Source organism: Carcharhinus amblyrhynchos, chromosome 12 (assembly GCF_965287045.1).
Source record: "Carcharhinus amblyrhynchos chromosome 12, sCarAmb.v2.hapA, whole genome shotgun sequence".
Lineage (NCBI taxonomy): Eukaryota > Metazoa > Chordata > Chondrichthyes > Carcharhiniformes > Carcharhinidae > Carcharhinus > Carcharhinus amblyrhynchos.
In genome coordinates this window covers 53,652,278-53,668,838 of record NC_137335.1, presented here as the reverse complement: position 1 = coordinate 53,668,838, position 16,561 = coordinate 53,652,278, and the positions used below count along the sequence as shown (strand labels likewise).

General features: G+C 39.4%; 1 protein-coding gene across 5 annotated transcripts in view; it reads left to right on the top strand.

The window, feature by feature from the left end:
- Positions 1-16,561, top strand: part of gpatch2 (G patch domain containing 2) — a 232,829-nt gene that overhangs the window by 156,490 nt on the left and 59,778 nt on the right. For 2 of the 5 annotated variants that reach the window (XM_080200539.1, XM_080200540.1), the window contains one exon: positions 11,616-11,683. In XM_080200539.1, coding sequence (XP_080056665.1) covers positions 11,616-11,683 — 68 coding nt within the window. Of the gene's footprint in view, positions 1-11,615; positions 11,684-12,344; positions 14,267-15,667; positions 15,708-16,561 lie in introns of all 5 variants that reach the window. The other 3 variants (XR_013888286.1, XR_013888285.1, XM_080200541.1) reach the window with 3 other exon arrangements.

The window sequence follows — 16,561 nt, the reverse complement described above, 5'->3', positions numbered from 1 at the left end:
AGAAAAGATTTACCAGGGTGTTTCCTAGTATGAAGGACATTAGCTATGAGGAGAGGTTGGAGAAACTTGGTTCGTTCTCACTGAAACGACAGAGGTTGAGGGGCGACCTGATAGAAGTCTGCAAGATTATGAGGGGCGTGAACAAACTGGATAGTCAAAAGCATTTTTCCAGGGCGGAAGAACCATTTACAAGGGGGCATAGGTTTAAGGTGTGAGGGGCAAGGTTTAAAAGAGATGTATGAGGCAAGTTTTTTACTCAGAGGTTGGTGGGTGTCTGGAATTTGCTGCCAGGGGAAGTAGTGGAAGCACATATGATAGTGACTTTTAAGGGGCGTCCTGACAAATACTTGAACAAGATGGGAATGGAGGAATATGATCTCCGGAAGGGTAGGGAGTTTTAGTTCAGTCAGGCAACATAGTCGGTGCAGGCTTGGAGGGCTGAAGGGCCTGTTCCTGTGCTGTAATTTCCTTTGTTTTTTGAGACAGAGAAGAGGGACTTAATAAGACGGTGTGCAGTAGAGAAAATATGTCAGGGGTTACCTTGCGTTCCAGGATGATTCTAGAATCATAAGCATTTTTCGGAGGCAAGAGTAGAACCCGATAGTGCTTTATGAGGCCTAGCCAGGTATGACAGTGAAGTTTACATCCCTTAGGCTTGAGGAAATTGAATTGACGGCTGTGCCAGGGTGGGAAAAGGTAAGAGTTTTTAATGTGGACTCGGGATCAAAGTTGATGGTGTGGTTGAGCAGATCAGCAACTGCAAAAGTGTAACGGTGACTGGAGGCCAAATGCTAAGATTCTCAGTGAGGACATTTTTAATTGTACTTGGGCAGGCTGTACAGAAGCTGTAATATTTTTGATAGGTAAGAGGAAGAGAACAAGGTGAGATGCTCAAAGGAGGAGAAAGTGTGAGAGGACTAAGGGAACAAACCAAGGAGAGATTTGGTTATGAGAGCTACACCACTGCCACAATGGTCTTGATGAGGTAAATGGTAAAATATGTAACCAGGCAGGGAAACTTCAGTTAGGGAAGGTGCCATCATGTCTCCATCAAGTTTCCATCGAGTCCATGATGCCAATGCAGTCTTTCACATTCAGCTCATGTGTTGCAATGACTTTGTTCACCAGTGAATGCGTATTTTGGAGGGGGGTAGTGATAGCTATACTACTGTCAGTCTACAGGATGTAAGAGAGGTGATTTGGATAAGGAGGACATTGGCAAGATCAGTCCCCTAGGCCCTCTGGTGGGAAAATTGGTCAGTGAGTGGGATAGGGCAGTTGCGAATGCTGCTTTTGAGGAGTCAGCGATGTCTCTTTGGAGAAAGCCAAGAGCGACACAGAGAAACTGTGGGCTTATCTAAAAGCAGTCAAGCCAAGTAATTAAAACACTTAAAATCCTTCACTTTTATTTTTAACTTCCAAATGTTGAAATACACTTATGACTGCATTAAGATAAAAGCTAAAGTGAAGATAAGACCCTTTATATGTTTTTAATCATTGTGGAGAAACTTGACATTCCACAAATATAAAATTAATTTTTCATGGCCACTAAGGGTGTTTAGTGTTAATTATGAAATTAGTGTACCAGTAAAAATTAAGTTACAGCTCATTCAACAGGATGCAACCTTTTTCCACAGCAGCAAAAGTAACAGGGCTAGAATTGAAGTTCTCTTCAATTCATTATTGCAGAGAGAAAAGCAGTCTGTGGAAATTTCTACAGTGAGGCCAAGATGAGATCAGCCATGATCGTATTAAGTGATGGAGCAGGCTCGAGGGGCTAAATTGCCCACTCCTGCTCCTGATTCTTATGATACAGTGCACTCTATGGTGGAGTATCGACTCACTGACAGCAACTTCTGGATTTCCATGTTATTTGCACATGTCCAAATTCCCTTAGCTGCTGTCCATTATGGTGGAATAAAGATTATGAACACTGACAGCAAAATCCAGGCCTTTAATTACACATAATATGGTGTAAATGGAAAGTGGTTACAAAAAAAGTACATTCTCCAGCTCTTGTTTTAAGTGTTATGCATCCAACCCTATTTCTAGATTCCATTGGATGTTACTTTGACATTACAGGAATATGTACCCCCAGTTAATCCTATTCATAAAAATAGACAATGAAAAAGGCACTGACACTTCAGCATTTTCATTACATGAATAACATATACGTATGTCACAGGGACTGTATTTTTGCAATTCACAACCCTGATTCATTCGGTCATTTAGTAACTCCTTTGTTATGGGGTTAAGTCAGTTCATTGTATACATCAAGGACACATGCTGTATCCTCATATCAATTATTTTTATGAACAGTTTTAGGTCAATTTGGTAGCAAATAACAAACAGCAAACTCATTAAAAACGAGTGCCATTTTAGCAGAATTTCTTCTTTAACCTCATCAGTATCTGAATAATGTTAAATGACACCAGTGTTCTGCAGGACATTCTGGTTTGGTAAACACTGTAACCTCTGGCATAAGACACAAAATAGGCTTTGATGTCTGACAGTGCAGCTTCTACAGATAATTGTTTTAGACAGCGATGCAGCAGCACACCAGTTAAGACACTTGCCTCACAACCCTCTGACCCAAGTCCATTGTCAACTGATGCCTCGAGCCACAGTTTTCTAGTTATGAAAAACTTTTTTTACAATCCAGATAAGGTTCCTACACTGGACAGTTTCTTATACCAGCATACCTCAATGGGAGATAATATATATGGCAGGTGATAATTTGTTCCCCCTTGGAAACTATCTTGCTAATGCAAAATAGCCCTCCACCTAGCCCCATTCCCCACCATGTTGGCAGACAGCCTGTTCCCAGTCCTTTGTCAGTATCATTTTTTAACTGATAATGAGAAACATACTATGATTATGTTGTCAAATAAGTTAAGTTCAGATCACCAGAGTCTGTTACTGAAACTGTACAGTGCCCTGGTCAATCTCAAGTGGGTACTGCATGAACCTCTGGACACTAATCATGAAGCCAATTCTCAATATTAGAGGGAAGATTAATGAGGAATAATTTAAAAGCTCACTCTTTAGCCTTGCAAAGAGACAACACAGAAGGCACTTTGTCAATCTATATAAAATAACCTGAATAAAGATAGTCAACCTAAAATATTATTTCTGCATATACCAAGACGCCAAGATAAGTCAACATAATTTGGACCACATGTGATCCTGAATTCACTCCAGTCTTCCGTGAAATTGCCAGGGCAGTGCATACCCCAAAAATCAAACTAAAGGTGTTCTGATTTCTTCATTCTTTCATGGGTTGTGGGTGTCACTGGCAAAGCATTTCTTGCCCATCCCCAATTGCCCTTGAACTGGCTGGCTTGCTGGGCCATTTCAGAGCCCAGTTAATAGTCAACCACATTGCTTTGGTCATGTGTAGGCCAAAGCAGATAGGGACAGCAGATTTCCATCCTTAAAGGATATCAGCTTGCCGGATGCCAGATTTTAAGATAATCAATGATAGTTTCAATTTAACCATTACTAAGACCAGCTTTTAATTCCAGATATATTGATTGAATTTGAATTCCAACTGCTGTTGTTGTGAGATTTGAACCCATGTCCACAGAGCATTAGCTGGGCTTCTGAATTCCTAGTTCAGTGACATTACCATTATGCCATCATCTCCTCACCTTGAAACGTTAACTCTGTTTGCCTCCACAGATGCTGCCTGACCTGCTGACCTTTTCCAGCTTTTTTTTATGTCAAACATACTGTTGTACTTTATTCAAGTGAGTTTGGTTAGAAAGTCTCTTCATCGTATATAGGATTGCATTTGATGTGTATGGCACAGAAACAGGTCAGTCAGCCCAGCCAATTCATTCTGGCATTTTTGTTCCAGTCAAGGCTTCTCCTGTTTTTCCTCATCTAAGTCCATCAATATAATCCTCTAATCAGTTCCACCTCATGCGTCTGTCTAGCCTCCTCCTAAATGCACCCATGCTATTCCAAGCTCAATGTTCTCACCACTCTTCAGGTAAAGAAGTTTATTTTGAATTTACTATCTGGCTCCTTGGTGAATATTTTATACTGATGACTGCTAGTTGTACACTTCCCCACAATTGAAACATTTGGCAGGGGGGATTGTCCTCCCCAGTTTTCAGGGGATCAGAGCAGTGGAGGCAATAGAGAGTCAATCAGGAGACCCAAAATGGCTTTAATGCCAGTGAGGTTTCCCTGCTCGATTGTCCCTGCCCTCCCCCCACCGGCGCCTGATGACCCCTTCATGTTAGACTCTCCTTCTCATCACTAGGGGTTCTTATGGTTCCTGTTTTCCATTTGAGGACTCTCCTTCATGTCTCCAGGGGTTCTCGTAGTTCATGTTTTCCATGTTATATAGTTTGACAAAGTGCCTTCTGTGATGTTTCTTTGCAGGGCCAAAGAGTGAGCTTTTAAATTATTCCTCATTAATCTTCCCTCTAATATGCACGTCACCAGGGGTTCTCATGGTTCCTGTTTTCCATGTTGTTGTTGTTCCATGAGTTCTGTGTCTGTGGATGTTCGTTTTCCTATTTTTAGTTTATTTATATCATGCCTGTCCAGAGATTTCTACTTGAGCCCACCATGCCTGCGTGTGTCATGGGACCCATTCCTTATCTTTTTTTGACAAAGAAATATGGCTGGAAAAGCCGGCAGTACAGCTACTGGGCTGCAATCTGCTTTTACCCCCTGAGCTGACATCTTGACAAAAAATGGCAACATTCCACCCATTATCTCTGCATCCACTGTCCAAAACCTTTCATAATTTTAAGGACTTACATTAGATCAACCCCTCCCCCCTACCCCCAGCCTTTTTTCAAAGAGAAAAGAGATCCTTTCCTGATACATATACCCTAATATTTTTCGCATCAGCCTGGTAAATCCTCTCTGCACTTTCTCCAGTGCCTCTATATCCTCTTTATAATGTTGCAACCAGAGATACATGCAGTACTATTCAATGTGCTATAACCAAGGTTCAATATAGGTTTAGCATAACTTCCCTGCTGTTCAGTTCTATCCTCTAGAAATAAATGTTGCTTGATTTGCTTTTTTATAACCTTGCTAACTTGTGACACAACTTTTGGTGATTGGTGTATGTGTACTTTAATATCTCTTTGTTTGTCTACCCTACCTAGACTCGCAACTTCTCAGTAATAAATTACCTCCCTATTCTTCTTACCAAAATGTACTACCTCATGTTTCTCAGTATTATTTGCCAGTTCTGCAATTTTATTGATGCCCTCCTGTAATTCGTTGCAGTCTGCCTCACTGTTGACTACCTCCCCTCACCCCTCCCATTCCCTCCGCAAAAGATCGGTTTCATCAGCAAATTTAGGAAGTATGTTGTTGATTCCAAAGTCCAGATCCTTATGGAACACCACTAAACTCATCTTTTGCCATTGTGACTAGATACTGTTCACTCCCATTGTGTTCAATATAGATAAAACATGGAGTGAACAATGAATTCCACGGTGGTACCAGCATATCCAATGCAAAGGTAGTCTGAGAAAGGCCATGGGAAAAAATTGGAAAAGAGAAAGAAAATCTACACCAATAAAGCAATCACTCTCAAGACCTGTATGGTGAAACTTAACTCAATTGATGATAGTTACCAGCTTGCACTTTAATTCCAAAATGTTGACATGGACAGCAACAACAAAGTGAACACATGAACAATAAAAAGGAAAGATCATTAAAATATACTTCAAAGATCCTTCAAATGCAGTGTAACAAAAATCATGTCCCAGTTCTTTATTGCAAATGCAATGTTTTTGTATCTGGAAATAATTTATGTAGAAATGAATTTATGAGACAAATCTTGATTTACAGTTACAATGATAAATTGATCATGGAGATTGATGAGGAAATCATCTCACACAGTAATGAAAGCAGATAAATGATTTCAGCAGGAGAAACGTTTACTGGAGTCTGGACAATTGATCTGTTTTGATAAATGTGAAGTTGTGCAGACTTAGAAGCAGTTAAAAATCAGTTTCAATTGGAATATTAACGGTAGTTTACTCAATCAAATGCATTGACCAATTTCTGATGTCCTAACTGTATTCCTATACTAATTAACCATGAAAGTTACCTGTTTGCTCACACATTTATCTTTTGCTAAACTTTTGAAGACTACAAACATCAGAATTTTGCGATTAGAGCAAGAAACACATGTTTATTATTTATTTTCATTGGAAATATTTTATATGAATACACATATGCTTGCACTGACACATCGTCAGATATCAGTTTTGCCCTTTTATCTATTTACATAAAGAAAATCATTCAGGTATATTATAAAATCTTTGTAATGTAAATTTAGTATTGCTTCGATGATGCAAGAGAGTGACCCTTTCCCACAAGTGATTTCTCAATGTGACTTTCATTATTCCCAGAATATGTACCGAGTTCATCAATACAACCCCACATCAAGACCATAAAGAAATATGACGTACAGATTGTCTCATTATCCATGAACCTAGTTATGCTTTACAGTCATGCCACAGTCAAATTGCATCATATTTATAAATAAGAGGAAAAGTAAAATCATATTGAATACAAATACAAGAGACCATAACTTGCATAAGCCACGCCTTGCTCTTAAATAATGAACAAAGCAAGAGGCCTGCGGATTTTTCCAAAACTGCCATTAATACCATACTCTAATCTACTACTCGAATCAGCATTTTAGTCTGTATATCTATTCAGTATTTTTATTCTGCTCAATAGTCTCTCTTCTCCTCCTCCCCCTCCTTCCTCACTAACTCCCCACACCCACACACGTACACACATACACACACAAACATGTACGTGTGCACATGCACACACATATGTATGCGCACACATGCGCTCAAAACACAGCTAATCTAGCACATTGTTTGGAAATTGACTAAGGCAACCAAGCCTGAATAACAGCCAACCCATGATGGGGAGACAGACTTATAGTATTTTGCATCTTAATATTCTGGATGTAAGTGAAGTTATAACAAATGTATTGTCAAAATTTTAAAAACTCACTTATTTTGCTGTTTTATATTTGAAGGTACAATAATCACCTAGAAATTTGATTTAAAATGAGCTCATAAACTCCTGGTGAAACTCAATTATGATTTTCCCTCCACTATACGATAAAAGAAGCAGTCAAGCCTCCCTTTTCATGAAATTTATTGTTCTTTGCAATGTTGGGATAGTTAACCCACACTAGAGGCCTTCTGATACCTATCCCCTTATTTGTTGGTATCTTCAGCTTGTACTATTGCGTAGTAATTCTGGAGGAGAAGTCAATGCTGATATGTTTGAAATATACGTAGAAACAATTTTTTGATTAAGAAGATTTATGTGGCAATGGCTAGCTTACCCCAGAAAGTTATTTGTCTCTGTTTTGTGTAGATGTATTTAACAGCAAATAAATGAATCAACTAATTTTGTTTTTCTCATTGTCCACCTCTACTTCACCCCTCCTTCTACAGCTCCCCATAATAGCACTAAAATGCTCCAAAGATAACTTCATACTTTGATGTAATTGTTGGTACCAATGCAGGAAACTTGGCCGAAATTCTTCTGTCTAGCACACTGTGGGAATCACAGTGAGCAGACAATATAGAGGTCCACTGAGTTTAGGCAGGAATTTCTGATCTTAGGCCATGTGTGGCCAGAAAATCCCGCTCCTTATCTCTTCTCTTCAAGTCATCCCACCATCTCCTACTCCCAGTTTCAGATGTTGATTGAATCAATCACTAAACATTTGTGTACAGTTGTTTAGTGGAGAAATGTAGAATTGAATTGTTTTTCTGTCATCTAAAAATGAAAACAGCCACAATGATAGATTAAGGAAATGGTTTCTGTTTTAATGAATTTTTAGATTATAAATAATGTAGACAAGTAAAACAGCGAAGATTGGTGGAGTTGCTGATAGTGCCATGGATTATCAGAGGATACAATAGGATGTAGATAGATGGAAGATTTGGACATTTGCAAGGTGATACATTTTGGAGGATCAAATTTAGGTGCAAATTATTGTATAAATGGCAGGATCCTTAGGAACATAAACAAGCAGAGGGATCTGAGCATGCAGGTCCACAGTTCGTTGAAAATGGCAACGCAGGTGGCCAAGAAATAACTTTGATGAAGGCAAGGCATATGGCATGCTTGCCTTCATCAGCTGAGGAACTGAGGACAAGAGTTAGGAAATGATGCAGCAGCTATATGAAACCTTGGTTAGGTTGCAGTTGGAGTATTGCAGTTCTGGTCACCACACTACCAGAAGGACATGGAAGCTTTGAAGAGGATGCAAAGAAGGTTCACCAGGATGTTGCTTGGTCCCGAGGGTGTTGACTATGAGGAGAGGTTGAGTAAACTAGGATTGTTTTCAAAGGAAAGCTGGGGAAGGGAGACCTGACAGAGATCTACAAAATTCTGAGAGGCATAAACAGGGTGGAGAGTCAAAGGCTTTTTCCCAGGGTGGAAGTATTAATTACGATGGGTCAATTACAGGTTTGAGAGGAGAGGGGGAAAGTTTAGGGGAGATGTGCGGGGGCAGTTTTTCATGCTGAGACTGGTGGGTGCCTGGAACGTGCTTCCAGTGGAGGTGGTAGAACAGGCACATCAGCAACATTTAAGAGGCATCTGGAAGGACACCTGAATAGAGAAGGAATAGAGGGATACAGACTGAGTAAGGACAGAAGGTTTTTTTTAGTTCAGTTAGGGCATCATGATTGGCATATGCTTGATATGCCGAAGGGCCTGTTCCTGTGCTTTACTTTTTTTGGTCGTCATCGTTCACTTCAGTTGGACAGTAGTTCGAGACAAAATGATGGCTTTTGTTAGATTAATATACTTATATAAGATGGCTTGATATAGCTGAGACAAATAAAAATATTTTACATCTTCAAAAGGCAATTGATCGCACATTCTGTTGTCATTTATATAACTTGCAATTATATTAATGGTGTGATTTGACACCGTCGTATGTATGCACAACAGTAAATGTATTTCACGTACTGTCAGAAAATTAATTTAATGATTACATTTATGAAAGTGGACCTGAAAGTAGAATAAAATGTGAAGAAAGTACATTAAACAGTTTTTGTTAATTGCTCTGATTTGAGGGAACAGTTAAGTTTGTCTTTTCCTGTTATAAATGAATAATTTTTATAAATACACAGTTATGGCACTTCCCTAATTTTTTGCACAGACCAGACTGTCCAACACAAAAGCAAAATACTGCGCACGCTGGAAATCTAAAAACAAAAATGCTGGAAATACTAAGCAAGGCAGGCAGCATCTGTGGAGAGAAACAGTTAACCGCTGGAATTCTCCAGCCTTTCTCAGCCTGCCACCGAAAACAGAGAATTTGGCACTCAGGCAAATCTCTGTTCACTGCAGCAGGGACTGGAAAATCCCAGCCACGAGCAAGTTTGGAGAATTTCAGCCAACAATTTCAGGTTGATGATGAGGGAAGTAGTGGCTTCATGTCTGGTTATCTTGGTTTGTTGATTGGAATCTTTTACTTTGTTTAATTATAAAGTTCTGTTATTGGTATTCCAAAATAGTTTGGAATAAAATAAATAATGCTAAAGTTTCTGGTCATTGTACTTTTGTTTTGGAAAATCCCATACTGCAGAGCTAAATTCGTGCTGAAAAAATTACCTCAGGAGCACCAAAGTTATATCTGTATTATACATCGATTTTATAAGAGTGTGCAGAGTTCTCAATCATCATCAGCAATAATGGTGAAAATTATTTTGAACAAGAGGTCACTAGGTTATAACAATTGTAATTTATTATCTATGTGACAATGGTTAACTTTGGTATATTATCAACAAATCAAAATATCTTTTAAAAGGTAAAACCAAAGATTAAGGTGGAATTATCACTGTAAAAGGGTTATAGAACAGTTTTCTTTCAAACTGCAAAAGTAACATCCACTTTAGATTGTTTATTTGTGCATCATTTACAGTAAAGTAAATGTCACTGTATTCCTTTAGCTAGTATTCGTTTTTTTTTATCTCGTTGATGCTAAGAAATCCCAGAATTGTCACACAAGGGTTTTTTTTTGAATTTGCAACTTTTTAATGATTGCATGTTAGTAGACAGGATTAATATTGTGTGGAAAAAACAGTCAACGATTTGAGTGAGGGAAACACTTTCCTTCCACATGTTTCATAATATACAACTGAATAAAAACATTGGGTGGAATTTTCCCATCCCGGCCGCCATGCGAATCGTAGCAGGTGGGACATAGACCATGCAAAACTCCACTGTACTCGGGTGGGATTTCCTAATCTTGGGGCAAGTGTGGTTGTAAAATCCCACCCATTGTGTCAGCCATGAAATAATATGATCATGAACCCTTAACTCAGCGTGAAATATGCATAGGCTGCTTGTCTTGCCACCATGGTGTAAAAAATGGATTAATAAATTCCAGCAAAGCTCGTCAGTGAATCATAATAAAATTTTATTTTGCAGATTTTTTTCAAATGAAATATTCTGGACTTGGGTCATGAGTTTGTGTATTTGTTTGGCTCGAAAAAATATTGTTTGTGAATAAAATATAAATCATTTTGCAGGTATTCTAGCGAATATATATTATCACCATAAGATATTCATTTATCAGTATTTTTCCCCATTCTACACACCCCCCTCAACTTAATGTTGGTTCCAACACTTAATACACTAAATTACATGTAAAACTAAGAAGATATTTAGTTCCATACAGTTTTAATCTTTATTAAGAAATATACTTTTCTTTTAACTCCACACCACTATTTTGTAACAGAAAAGAGACAGATCTAGATTAAGCATTATTTTGAAATCTGCTAGAAGTACTTCATGAGTTTTGCATGAGTTTTAATTAGATTCTGTTGGGTTTTTAGAAGCAGTAGATTTGGAAAGCAAACTTAAAATTATACAATGTCTCAAATATGTATTGCCTAGAACTAGGGGCAGGATTTTCCAATCCCCCCGGCATGTCTTCCCCAGAGGTGGAGTAGGGAGCTTCCTATCCTGCCGATATCAGTGCTGTTTTGTGTGATGTTAATTCGTCCCACCGTGGGTGGGGGGTTGCCCTCAGCTGGACCGGAAGATCCAGCCAGCAGTAAGGGCAAGAAAATCCCACTCCTTAGCTCTGTTGCTCTTTACATTGGGGCTTAGCCAGTATGTTTTGGCGGCAACAGAAAATTCCGATTTTTCTAATGCCAATCAAACTAGGCTAATCAGATTGAACTGATTTTATTGAAATAAGTAAAACCTGAAAGATGACTAAGTCTCAATATGTTGGAGCTTTTGTCTTTGCTGACTGTCTTCTTCAAAAATAAATTTGTTAAATTGAGATTTTTTACATTTCTTCCAAACATGCAAAATAAGGAATTAAGAAAATTATTCTTGCATCAAAGCAAATGAGGTAGCAGTAGAAGAAAAATACAGGTTCACTTTAGTCAAATCCTTTGGCTCCATTAGTATATTATGTCTTCGTTGACTGCTGGCCTTTTCATTACTAGGATAAATATTCACCTCCAGAGGTGGAACGTAGTCCCTCTACAGAGGATCACTGTATCTTTGGCTTTGACAGCTCAACATACATCATGGACTCTTCTAAGCAATTTGTTTTCCTTTTCCAGATTAACACTCCTGGGCCTGGCAGTAATGACAGACTTGTCCACTTTTCCCAGGACCCCCATAACCAAGAGTGAGTATCATTTACATCAATAATTCCTCATCATTACCAATGCTCAGACTTATTTGTTATCCCTCCTGCTTTGAGACCAATATCCCAGAGAAACGTGGTAAATGTGACTGTTTTTTACTTTAAGCCAAATAGTACCTGTCTGAAAGGGAAACACCTGCTTAGCTGTGGGACTGTTTGATTTCGAATTGTGAACCAATCATTTGAGTGAATAAGTAAATGCTGAAATGAATCAACAAAGAAAGCAACTTCCTTTACAAAAATATGCAATCACGTTCATAGAATCAGTTAACACGAGCTCTCTCAAAGATTAAACTCGCTGGCTAAATTCACTAATCCTGTAGTCCCAATGGAGAACCATACTCAAAGGAAACACATGTTGGAAACACAGATATACAGCCCTCTCGCCAGGCACAAATCCACATTGGGATCAGGGGATTGATAATTATATCCTGTAGTTTTCATTGAATCAGGGCAGATTAAAGCATGTAAAACCCATTTTAACATGGGACAACTGAGTATAACTGGTATTATTTTAAATATTTCATATTGTGATTGAATTTACTTTAATATTAATGTACTGTATAGACATTCTACATGCCTGTTTCTTCATGAACTTTATTATTACACATTGATTTCACATTTATGTTCTAATGTTGTGCAGGGTTTGTGGAGGACCCCAAGAATTCTTAAATTGGTTCTGCATATGTATTATACCATGATTACCATTACTGAACTTTCAAATTAATGGAACAGAAGAGTGATATGACAACTGAACATAGGTGGACCTGTGTAGCCCAGATGTAAAACTAGACCTGGTGCAAAATCTGTAAACATTAAGATAAATTAACTGTTTCAGCTGCTCAAGTTTAGGGAATGAAGCTAATGTCATCATATGTAAGTGGTACAAATCAAAGATAATCCACGGGCATCATTATACACAAGTTCCATGATTGGGCATTTTTCATTTTCTTTATTTTCCAGATGCAATAGAATATTTCTTCTGGACTTTTCACATTCAGTTGTAAGGGAATATAAAGATATCAACTGAACCAGATTTAATGGTAGAAACAGTTATTTAGTTATTAAGATTTAATTGTCAACACTTTCTTCTTTGTAACATATAATTTTCTTCACTGTGGCTCCTGCTTTTGGCTTAATGCGCACGAACCGATCTCGGCACTGACAAATACGGTGCATGCACATGGGCCCATTCAGCGCTATGCTGCTGGCCTCTCCAGCGGGAATAGACCCCGCCCACAGATATTTGGAGTAATTCATGCTAGGGTTCTCTGTGATGCAGAGTGTGGGAGATTCATTTTGTAACTCCCGCCGAAAAAAAAAGTGGGATTTACTCCACAAATTTGACACTTTGAATTATTTTGGGAGTTGCATATTAGCTGTACATGCATGGTATACAATAGGTGTCCCCTCCCCAAACATATGATGGTGTTCAGGTTCTTTCTCCCTAATTCTTGCCGTTCCTCCTTTAACAAGATAGAAGGTTGAAACACATTATAGACACATTCCAACAAGATGAGTAATATTTGGCCTCCACTTGTAACTGGAGAAATGGCAAGTAATTTGAGTTCTCTTCTTCGAGTGCTACTGGCGCATCTACCCATCCACCATCTCCACTCCCAAATCATTAGCAACAATTTTATGCAATTGACAGTGATCCAAATAAAACTCCCATTATACAACTAAATTGAACTATGTAGAGAAAGAATCAAACAAGTTGCTTCAACTCTGAAAATCTCATTGTCTTTATTTGTGCTTCTCGCTATCCTAAAAACATGCATTCATCAATATTTTTAATGTAATTGAAAAGCTCTTAACTTTGTAACAAATGTAAGTGTGCACGTGTGTGTGTGTATATGCATGCGTGCGTGTCATCAAAAATCTTGCATATGGTAGACATTCTCTATCCACCATCTTTACTTATGTGTTATGATTATAATTCACACTTTATATGCTCATATCTAACATTGAAACTGCTGATGTAAAGTTATTGTGGTAAAACCTTATCTCAGAATATTATCTTTTCTTAATTTGTGCATAAACCTCTGTAATCACTCAAAATGTTTTTGGAAAAAATAAGTCCATTGATTTCTTTGGGTAGACTTTTCCACCTTAGTCATTGGCCAGATGGCGAGTTTCTTTACAGGTCAGAAATCTGTTCATAACTGGAGTGGGCTTTGCTGAAGTTGTTTAACTGACCCATGGCATTAGCATCCCACTTTCTCGTTCACTGTCAACCATGGAAGGACAAGCAGGATGATGCACTGGATCTATCAAGTGATCAATAATAAAAGAGATCACAACATTGGCTCACCAAAACATGGATCTTTGAAACTGAAGCAACTGCAGGAATGAAGATGTGACCTGACCCTGGGCCTCTAACTCCTAACCTGTAGATCCTGCTGCAGATGTGCAGAGTTACAATGAGGTGATCTTGGCCAAGGACAACCTCCTAGATAAGTAGACATGGATGGAAGAGGCTGAGGAAGTCAGCAGCAGAAGTGTGGTCCCTCCAGCAGTAGACAGTGCATCAAGTGGATCCACAACCTCAGGAGGACATGACAGGTGAGTGGCATAAAGTTTCAGGTGCCAAGCCCATACTTTGACTTACCCAGCATTTTCCTGCACAACATTCCCCAGAACAACTCACCTTGTAATTGCACTCATTCCACTTTCTGCAAGCACTTCACATCCCATCTGTGCAGCCAACAGATACAGTCACTCTCAGTCTGTTGCCTTCTTGCATCTGTGCCCATATTTAAATGTTGCCCTTTCAGTCTACCCTAAAAACTATTGCTACTCATATCTTTCTGCTTTTTCTCCCTGCAGGAGAAGAGAGCATGTGAAAGCTAGGTGAGGTAGATGGGATGGGATGGGATGGGATGGGGGGGTTGGGGGGAGGAGGGTGGAGTCAGTGGCTGGAAGGGCCTTCCAGTGATAGGCACTTAATTGGCCACCAGAATGTGTGCTTACCAGCTTCACTGAGAAGGGTGTCTTGTTGGAGGAACCTGCTGTCAAAGTCAATCTCCTGAGAAACTAGTGCTCAGGCGTTTTGAGAGATTCTCTATGTAAACCCAATGATGGAGATCCCATTTCTTTGGAGCTGAATCTGTGTGACCATCCCCTCTGCTTTGCGGAGGGGCATGCGCATTAAAAGGCAGCTGGTGCTACTGCTGGAATAGAATTATTACATTTATTAATCGATTTGTATTTTGTCTTTTAATGCCTTTATTGAACTTCTTGTGGAAGGAAAAATGTAGTTCCAAGTTTTCTTTTTAACTACATATCTTAGCAGAAACTGTGGTGGAAATGGAGTTTTCTGCTTTTAAAACAGAAGTGAATCAATATTTGAAAAGAAAAAGAAAAGTGAGGGTATAAGAAAGAGCAGGAGAATAAGATTAATTACGAAGTGATTTCAGAAAGCCAGTATATGCACAATGGGTCAAATGCAGCCTTTTTCTGCAAAATTGTACAGGGGAAAACTTGCCAGGAATTTTCCAATCTCCTCCATTAAAGTCAGCAGGAAAGCCAATCTACGCTAAAGCAGAGATCAGTGGAAAGAGCACTGCAGTATTTGCTGACATATGATTTTAAATTGTTGCCTATTTTTGTTGTAAAAAGTATGTTTAATTTTCCTGGTAACGAAAGCGCAATAATAGCTCTTCTGAGTGTTCTACTGTTCTAAGAAGCTACTTGCATTTTTTGTAATGTTGAACAACCACCTTGGCAGTGGAAATTTTCAAGCTGAATGCTTGTTTGCACTCAAATCAAAGTCATAAAAGAGTTAGTGAGGACTCTTAAACATCCCATAAAATGTACCATTAAATAACAGAATATAACAGTATAGCCTGGGGTTGCACTATTGTAGTGGTTATTTAATGGCCAAAATGCACGTACTGGACTGCCATGTGACAGCACATGCTCATAAAGATGATGTTATTAAAATATATCCCCTTTCTCCCACAGCCTTTGGTTTTGCCCTGCAGCCAGGAAGGATCACAGTCAGGTACAAAATACTGTGGCCAAGAACTATTTGCGTCATGCTCCTGCATATGCAGGCTGCAGTTCTTGTTTTAAAAAAAACAACTATTTAAAAACATTAATTGGTCAGCCTAAAACAGGTGGCTCCAGGGGTCGGTGCTAGGGCCTCAGCTTTTTACCATTTATATAGATGATCTAGAGGAGGGAACCGAGTGTAGGGTGTCGAAATCTGCTGATGACACCAAGATTGGGGGAACGGCAAATTGCGCGGAGGGTGTGGAGAGTCTGCAGAAGGATCTAGATAGGCTGGGCGAATGGGCCAGGAAATGGCAAATGGAATTTAATGTTGGCAAGTGTGAGGTGGTCCACTTTGGTAGGAAGAATGGTAGGAAGGACTATTACTTACGTGGCGAAAAACTGCAGCAGGCGACGGTGCAGAGGGACCTCGGGGTCCTTGTGCATGAGTCGCAAAAACCCAGCTTGCAGGTGCAGCAGGTGGTCAGGAAGGCGAATGGGATGCTGGCCTTCATAGCGAGGGGGATTGAATATAAAAGTAGGGAGGTCTTGCTGCAGCTGTATAGGGCATTGGTGAGGCCGCAGCTGAAGTACTGTGTGCAGTTTTGGGCGCCGCACCTGCGCAAAGATATTTTGGCCTTGGAGGGAGTGCAGAGGAGGTTTACTAGGCTGATACCAGAGTTGAGGGGGTTGAGCTATGAGGAGAGGCTGAATAAACTAGGCTTGTACTCGTTAGAGTTTAGAAGAATGAGGGGAGATCTCATTGAGACGTATAAGATGATGAATGGGATGGATAGGATAGAGGTGGAGAGACTCTTCCCGCTTAGAAAGGACAGTAGGACTAGGGGGCACAGCCTCAAGATA